General features: G+C 39.4%; 1 protein-coding gene across 1 annotated transcript; it reads right to left on the bottom strand.

Annotated features, from left to right (window-relative positions):
- Window positions 1-2430: 2430 nt before the first annotated feature.
- On the bottom strand, window positions 2431-9099 carry crip1 (cysteine-rich protein 1). The gene is made up of 5 exons (XM_050061726.1): window positions 8935-9099; window positions 4284-4378; window positions 3117-3174; window positions 2810-2854; window positions 2431-2638 (listed from the first exon to the last, which is right to left on the bottom strand). The coding sequence occupies exons 1-4, from the start codon at window positions 8972-8974 to the stop codon at window positions 2817-2819; spliced, it is 231 nt and encodes a 76-aa protein (XP_049917683.1). The 5' UTR covers window positions 8975-9099; the 3' UTR covers window positions 2431-2638; window positions 2810-2816.
- Between the last annotated feature and the right edge of the window lie 343 nt (window positions 9100-9442).

Genomic DNA, 9442 nt, shown 5'->3' with positions numbered 1-9442 from the left:
TGTGCTGTGAGACTATCAGGAGCCAGAAATATATCTTGAGGTGCCTACTGTATAGCCTATATTTCTACACCATCAAACTGTGAGCTTAATTAACGCTGCGGGTTTCACACAAACATCTGGATGCGTCACCATGACGACCGAAACGTGGTATTTCCTGTGATTAAAAAAGGCGATAAAGAGCGAGGGGGAGATTATTTGCATTCTGAAAATGAGAACTGTTATTGTCACAGGAGGAATCTAAACACCATGTCAAAACAGTGAAACACTACACTGAAGACAGGAAGCATAAACCTCGTAACTTTGATCAAGACCCACTGATTAAAATGATCACAAATTTTTAATAGCAGTTAATCTCTGAACATACAATTGACTTGCCCATTTTTTTGTTTTAACCATGCATGTGTGTTTTGTCCCTGTATTTTAATTAAATTGAATGGCTCTGCTGAGGAAGGGTAATTGAAAGCTCCAGAACAGCTACTAAATGGACCTTGTGGTTTTCGGCTTTTTCCGAAGGTCAGAAATAAATCTTCAGTCTCAGCAGCAGCAGTGTTTAACTTCACCGATGCATGCTCAAAACATCTTACAGTGTCTCCTAGCAATGGATAGGTTTAACATTAAAGGAATCCCAAACCCAGCCCTGCTCACGCTGGTGCATTGTGGGTACCCGGAGCAGCTGAGGCCGGCCTGAGTCTTTGCAGATCCACCAGATGCTTCCTCTTTGGTTCTTTTGGGCTCCATTGCCAAACTTTTGCTCTGCACAGCCACCCTCACTGCCCATGAATCACGTAGCAGCCGCCACCCTCCAACTATGCCTCTGCCATCCCGGCCTGACAGTTGCTATGGCAACAGACACAAACAAGACCCAACAGACAGCCAGTGTGCCCATCCGTCCGTCTGGCTGTCACCCTGTTTCTTTTTTTTGTTTTTTTTTTCTCTCTGCAATAAAGACGTTCACTGTCACAGGAAAATCATGACGAAGGCCACAGACACTGAGGCAACTGATGAAAACTCGCAGAGGATGTTTGGCAGCGAAGCATTTTTCAGCTTCTTCTTGTAATCGGCTGTAAAATGAAACACAAATGTCGCTTGTTCGTGCATTTTGTGTATTTTGTGTTGTGAGAGAGACACACTATAATCTATGGCTTCAGCCTACACCTGTTTTTAGTCAATGCCATTAGCTGCTCTTGGCATTTACTCATTTTGTGGCTGTTTGGGAACTTGGGTTACAAACATAAATATCATCCAGTTGTCATGGAGTTGTAGATGTTAAAATTTCCATTTTTCTGAACAACTGTTTCCAAGGTCAAGGATAAACTTTCTCCATACTCAGCATGGTAATAACACCAGGGCCTGTATGTGTTTATGTTTTAAGTTTTGTTCATACTGGTGCCCTCAGATGGTTTAGGTGTATTCCTGTGGCTATTTATGTGTTTGATTTAGGTAACACTGATTTAGTTTTAGTTTTAGATTCTGTCTTTGTTGCATGTTTTATGTGTTTTAACATGTTGGTTACAAAATATTCTCACTTGTTTTGTTATGCTGCTGATTTGTGTGATGTTTGTAGATTATTAAACAAATAAAAATCTAAAAAATATATCAGAAATATTAGGGTTTTCCTGGTGGTTGAGTGGTTTAAGATGCATACCATAAACACAACTCCCCAGTTGTATATAATTATATTTTTGGGCGTTTTTTACACCTTTATTGATGGCAGACATTGGTGAGACAACAGGAAATGAGGGAGGAGACATGCAATTAAAGGCACCAGCTGGACTCACACCTAAGACATTGCTGTTTGTGGTTGCAATCAGGGCACTCCTTACATCTGTTACATCCACATCATACTTATAAAGAGCAAAACATGGCCAACATGGACGAGTAAAACCTCTAGAAAAATGAAAATTTAATCAAATTCCTTGCTGAGGAATATCATGTGATTTGACTAAAAGCTCCAGGACATTGACCATGGGGTGAGATTATTGTGCCACTTCGTACTACTCCATAATGACTTTTATTTTTTAAAAAGCTTGATGGTTATCGAATTCAGAATCACTGCAAAATATATATATTTAATATGATATATTATGAAGAATTATGTAACCAGTCAACATAAAGCTCAAGGGTTTAAAGGCTCTAAAAACTTGAGGTCATGGGGCGTCGGTAGCGTAGTGGATAGTACCGGCGCCCCATGTACAGAGGCATTGCCTCGCTGCAGCGGTCGCAGGTTCGAATCCGGCCTGCGACCATTTGCTGCGTGTCAGTCCCCATTCTCTCTCTCTGTCTCCCCATTTCACACACTGTCCTGTCAATTAAAGGCAAAAAGCCCAGAAAAATAATCTTTAAAAAAAAAAACTTGAGGTCATTTTCATGTCAGTGTGTTTAAAACAGGGACTGCTAAGAAAGTAAAAATACAATAAAAGGAGAAATGACAAATTTTAACAAGTGTTTAATCAGACTATTTCATTGCTACATCACGAGAATATGCAATCATGTTTAGAAACCAGAAATCAAAAACAAAATAAAAACACATGCACACAAAATGTTTCTTCTGAATGAGAGCACAGTTTGTTTGCTGGTTTTTATTGGGACTCGTGAGCAATGCTGGCTTCTTCAGTCTAGTTTCCAGGCAACGTAGAGCCTGATGATGGAGCAGAGAAAACACACATCAGGCAGTGCAAAGTACAAGCATGGATTTGCTTAGAGTCAAGGTCCGTTGGTTAAACAAATGGCATGAAAATGTTGGACATACACAAATATTATAATGACATAAGCAAATAATGTGGTGAGTGCATGAAGAGTATGTGGTTACCTTTCATTTAATATTTGTGGCTCTCGGCTCCACCACGTCCAAAACCTGCGAGGACAAAGACAGGAAGGAATCGGTGAACTAACATTTGAGACTTTGAAACTCTGAGAGATAATGTCTTCTTTCATGCAAGATGAGAGTTTAACGATATGTTACGAATTACGTAACGGCTAGTTTATTGAGTGTTTGACCATATCAGGTGACTGTCTGTACTTTACAGCCTCGACACAGATACAAAACATCATCCTCACACAGGGCGTTCCTGGCTGAGAGTCTCAAGACCAAAGGTTACTGAGCGTAACATGCTTACCTCCAGGTCCAAACATTGCACTGTAGCAGGGGTTGTGACAGTACGGCTTGCCATCATGCTGTAAGAGGCAGAGTTTTATCAGTAATGGTGTATTGGAAATATCACAACATCTAAAATATAAACAAAGTGTTGGTGTATAAAAAGGAGTCTGTTTTAGTTTTTTGGAGCTTATTTGCTTCTTATCTGTACACTTTATTCTCCATGTGAATATTGCCTTCTGTCCTCGTCAACTTTACAACCTTTGTGTATCATTTAAATATTTTAATGATTTAAGTATGAATGTTTATTATTTGTCTAAACTACAGATAAAACCCCATATATTTTGAAATAAAAAAAACTTCTCCAAGTTCTAATGCTGTTTGTCGATTGTTCATTTATCTCGTTATATGCTAAATATTTGTGATTTTAAAAAGTGTTTCATGTCAAAATCCCTCTTTCTCGTCTTGTAAAGATTTTTGATGAGTCATCTTGAACTTGGGTGTGTATACATACATTTATCCATATGATTCGGGGTTACTAGCTAACCTCATCCATCATCTTACACTGTCCTTGGCCATTTTTGAATTGTAGTACCTAGCTAGGGATGTCAATTTTGATTGATTTTGCTTTTGATAGGCTGACACCTATTAACTGGTAACGAACCTGTTAATTTTTAAGGGGAGAAAAAAGATGTGAAATAAAAGAGGCTGTCCGCTTAGAGATGCACGCAGCTAGCCACATTACCATAGTCACTGGTAAGCTAACATTAGCTTTGGCATACCACCAGGATAAGGTGGGAACTGCTAACGGCGCTGCTCATTTGGCCATAAAGGCTTTTAGTGTTGCCCTGACCCAACAACATTGCTGAGGAAATGTCGTGCCCACCGTATAGACTCTCCTCAGGTAGACCCATTGAGTAAGTGGCTCTATTTTGAACTGCAAACCCTTTCAGCATTTTTAACTACTGTTAGCCCTGCTAGTGCTGTTAGCAGTGCCAACACAGCTAGTGGTGCTAACACATTTAACAGGGATTTTGTGGCCCCAAATGAAGCTGCTTGCTTGCATCCCAGTGGCGGGATAGGGTTGCTGCGGACACTTAGTGGCTACTCTCTGGTCTACCCTCAGGTAACTCCAGTAAGCTAATGTACATACATAATTGTATTCATGTATGTATTTCAGGTGTCTCACCTCTGCGTGTGAGCCTGATGACAGCGTCTTGTTGCACTTCTCACACTTCAGACAGGGCCTGTGCCAGTCCTTGCCCAGTGATGTCACCTTCTCGGCTGCCAAACACACAGTAAAAGAGAAGAAATTAGTCTGTGGAGGAGATGCAAGTGTCACAGGGTCACATTATCAGTTTTGGACTAACATGATCAGGTCTTGCAGATAACTTGGAGAACATTGTTTGGGTGTGGTGCCGGGGGGAAGGAGGACTGAGTGTCCCTAAACTGATAAAGACTGTCTATCTGCAGGGCTGACCTGCACAAACACTCATCAGGAGGATTGTAAAATTTGGGAGGAACCCGACAGTCTTCAGTTTCAGGTCTTTAATGGACGAGTTTAGATTACTTTTGAGACTCGTCACACGATCGTGAGCGAGAATCTGGCCAAGAATCTACATGCAAAGATGGAAAAAACCTGCTCAGTAGATTCATAAAGTCAGAGAGGGCAAGCACAGGAAATGCTAAAAAATGGAGGAAGTGTTATCTTGATCTGATGTTGTTTCTACCAAACATGTTGCAACAGAGGAGCACAGAACTTGATTGATATCTGCAGAGTTTCTAAAAACATAAAAGAGACATGGCAGTGGATGAATGAACAAATGGAAACAAGCGGTTTCAGGTGGCCTCTAAACCTTCCCACAATATTAGTATATGATGTATTTCCTTCCTAAAAATAGCCTGATGTGGCATGAGATTACACAACAGGCAGCGGAAACAGGGAAAGTGCCCAGGGTGAGGTCAGCCTCTCAGGCCAGCGGCATGAAAACAATTCAGCAAAATGTGGAGGAGCTTGTTTGACCTTAAATAATTACTGTACTTAACTTCAAATAATAAATTAGTTGACTGAGCAAACAAGTCTGTCCGGTCTGGAGGGGAGTCTCACAGCTAAATTGGTGCTTAGAGTCCATTCTTATCTGCTGCAATGACGCCCATGTAATGTGGTTTTACACTTGATTGCATATGAATCTGGTAAAGCATGTTGTTTTTTTGTGTGTGTGTGCATGGGCTATTTATTTTACCCGATGATATGGGAGGAAATGGTGTGTGAAAGACATGAAGAATAATCATGTGCTCTCTGCATCAACTAACTGCTGACTGGAGCATTATGGAGACGGTCCAATGTACACAAACCTGAATGGAAAAACACACAGTGAGGGAGGCAGCTTAAATATTCGTCTCATTCCATCCCAAAAAAGATTCATGGCGAGGTTGTATAACAGATTGTCAAGCTAAAAAAAAAGGCCAAGAATGCAGTCCGAAGCATTTAGAGTTAAGTGAATGACCTTAAATACAGCAGTTAACATTTTGACTTTTTAAAGGCGTTAAAAACAACTGTGATGGTGAAAAGACGTTCAGAATAGGTTCAGAAGTTAAGTTTTTCCTCTTACTATTTGAGAATGTTGATTGAATGGTTACATGTAGACCACTGATTTCTTTGTTAGACTCCAAAGTGATGATAGACTATTTTTTGCACACTGTTGAGGATTTAAAAAATCTAACTATTGCAGATATGGTCAAGATGTGAGCGTTCAATCAATGTCTTCAAATAGTCCATGAAACATATCTTTTCACCGGTAGTCATTTTTTTTAAATGTCTTTGCACTGGAAAAATGTTTATTGGAAATGTTTGCATGGCGATGAACTAAATAGCAATGTTTTAAAGTAATAGGCATCTCTGGCTGTTAGAGTTAGATAAGGACACTGATACCAGTATTATGTCTGTGCGCCAAATATAAAGCCACAACCAGCAGCTGCTTAGCTTAGCTTAGCATAGCATAAAGACTGGAAACGAGGGAACAGCTAGCCTGGCTCTGTCCGAAGGCAATGAAAGTTTGACTACTTAAACCTCAAAAAATCACTTATTAATTATTCTTAGTCAAACACTGTGACTTGTGGCGGATAGGTGGATTTCATTAACCTTGGACAGGGTAGCTAGGACTAACCAGGCTAGCTGTTTCCTTCTGTTTTCCATTTTTGTGCCAAGCTAAGCCAACCAGCTGCTGGCTGTACCCTTACATTTATAGTAATTGTTTAACATTTTGTCTTGCATCTGTTGGTAAGTATATAAATATGAAGCAACCAAAAGCTTTGCCTAGCATAAACAAAGGAAACAGCTAGCCTGGCTCTGTCTGCTGAACACCTTTAAATCTCATCAATTTAATGAGTAGTTTGACATTCTGGGAAATAAGCCACTTATTTGCTTTCTTGGGAAGACTAAGTTGAGAAGACTGATACCATTCTCATGTCTTAATGGTAAATATGAAGCTGAAGCCAGGCTAGCCGGGCTCTGTGCAAAGCTGAGAAACTCTGCTTATCACCTGTAAATCTAACTAATGAAAGTAATAGTTTGACATGTTGGAACAAGCTCCTTACTCGGTTTCTCGGGAAGAGTTGGATGAGAAGTTTAGTACCACTATGTCTGTATGGTAAATATAAAGCTAAAGCCAGCAGCTGGTTAGCATAGCTTAGCAAAAAGACTGGAAACAGGCAAGCCGGGCTCTGTCTGAAGGTAACAAAACTTGCCTGTTAACATACATATCAACTATTGCATAGACCATTGTTGCCTGTGTGATCACATGATAGAACATGTTTGTGGTTTACAAGTTTTGTTGCAAGCATTTTTTCCATTGATGCCCTCAAGCACAATCTGCACATTATGAAATATGTACTCTACCCTACCTGTTCACATTAGTTTCCTTGCTTCCAACATTAATTTTAAGTCCTGCAGTGGAAAGCAAGAGCGGAGTATTTCATTTTTTTTAAATTTTTCATCATCATTCAGTGAGGCAGCGGTAGCCTGATTGTTTCCATCTGAGAGCTTAGAGACATTAAGACAGATGAGCTGCAAAAAAGACGGAGAGCGAGAGGGCAGTGGAGCTGTGAGGTGTGATGGAGGTGATCGAGTGAAGGAGTGAGACATGGAGCAAGTTTATAGAGGTGGTTTGGGTGGGAAATTGATGCAGACTGTTAAGAATAATGATGAAACTGTGCTCCCACATAAAGGAGCTTTGTTTCAGGCTACTTTTCCTCTCAGCCATATTTTAGAAAAGAACATATTTTCTTTGGTTGACTCGTTCTGGCTGAAACAAATTGGTTTGCTTGTTTTGGGCAGATGGGGGAAGTTTATCCATGAAAAGGAAGAATGAGAAGCATGGCTCCCCCGGCCGCACGGTCAATTCATCTGACTGACAGTCCAAAGACTTGGCTTTGTATTCCGTATTGGCCCTCAGCCTCCGCGCTTCTCCCCCGGAGAAGATTTACTCTGTTGCACTACTGAGCTGCAGACAATGTGGTAAATGGATTAAGACATGAATAAAATGGAGCTGTCCCTTTGCTCCCCGGATGCAGTAATTGCTCCCTGCTTTGATGGTATCCCCATGAGGCAGACCTAAGAGGATGGAGCTGCGTTTCAGGACAGAGGAAACCTGCTTCCTCTGCTGCATAGAGTCGTTATTCATGTAGCTCATCAGTCATTGGGAAAGACAATTCAGTTTCTGCTAGGAGCAGAGATAACCCCAATGTAACTCGATAACAAGAAAGCTTACAGAGTGCAGTGACCTTTTGAAACTACTGTTCATTAATCTGCAAAAATCTATACACATAGGCTACATAAATATAAAGTACTGTACCATTTTCTGCTGCTTTCTACTTCTTCAGAGCAACATATTGCACTTTTTAGTTACTCTTCAAAGTAAGATTTAACAATCCAAAGTCTCAGTTTCTAAAATAGGATGCAATGTAGATTATACTAGTACCCAAAAGTACATAAAGTAGTTTAAAGTGGCCAAAATTAGCTTCAATTCAGCCAACTTTAAACATTAAAATACTGTTTACATGTTAATTAATCAATGCTGGAAGAAGCAATTAGATCATTTACAAAATCCTGCATCAAAAAATTGTATTTAAGTAAAAGTATATAGGTATAAGCAAGAAAAACTACTACTCAGTGGTGGAAAGTAACTACATCTACTCAAGTACTGTACTTAAGCACAGTTTTGAGGTATTTTACTCAAATATCTCAAATTTCTACTTTCTACTTATACTACACTAAATTTCCAAGGAACATATATATTATGACTCTTAACTCAAATGTATTTATTTCACAGTAATACTTGATTACATTGCAAATGATGATTGTACATACAAAAGCTGAACATATGTGCATACTATAATACGATGCATTATTTATTAAACTACCCAAAAGTACTTAAAACAGTTAAAACTTCAACCACCTACAAAATAAAAGTGCTGGTTACTTGTTACTGCATCAATAAAAATGATCCTATAACGTAAAAGTGGCAGGAGGAGCACTTTAAAATACTTATGTACATCATTTTGAATGCAGCACCGTTGCTCAAATAAATTATCTGAATGTGACACTAAAATGCAACACTCAGTGTTAATTTTCAAAAGTTCTTAACGGATTATTTAATATTTTATTCGCATAATATATAAATTAAAAATCCCTGCTGGCTGTCATGTGCTCGTCAGTCTGTTTCCTCATCCGAGCAGAAAAGCGCTAACTTCTTTAAACCAGGAAATGTTAATGCCGAAACACGATGTTCTCTGCATGTAAAATCAAAACAAAAGTCAGAAAATTAAATAAATAATCTTACCGAAGTAAACTTCCTTATTGCACCTTGGACACTTTGGCATCTTGTCGCAGCTGTATGTGTGAGTTTAGCGGAGAGAAAACACGGTAGGGTATCCTGTGGATGAAGTGTGACTGCAGCTGTACCGACCGGCCCACCTGTTTGCTCTGAGAGACGACGCCTCGCTCTGAGGTGCAGATGTGCGCTGCGTCCTGTATTTATAGCACCGAGGAAATAGTTCAACTGAAACTTTGTTTTTTTTCAGTGGGAGAGGCTTGTGTTGAGTCTGTGTGAGTGTATGTGCAGAAAACAACACATTAGGGTACTGAAATTTAAGTATTAAAGCAAACTTCCTTGTTTTTTTGCAGTTAATAAATAATTTTGTGACAAGAAATCCCATATGACCCATAATCTTTGTTTTATTAAAGTGCCCATTTTTTTCTCAGTATTTAATTTATTTATTTATATTTACTGTCACAACTGATGAATGGAGTACAGCACAGTGACCATTACAGTAAAACCACCATGTTCA

This window comes from Epinephelus moara, chromosome 14 (genome assembly GCF_006386435.1).
Source record: "Epinephelus moara isolate mb chromosome 14, YSFRI_EMoa_1.0, whole genome shotgun sequence".
NCBI classification, from domain to species: domain Eukaryota; kingdom Metazoa; phylum Chordata; class Actinopteri; order Perciformes; family Serranidae; genus Epinephelus; species Epinephelus moara.
This window is presented reverse-complemented; position numbering and strand designations above follow the sequence as displayed.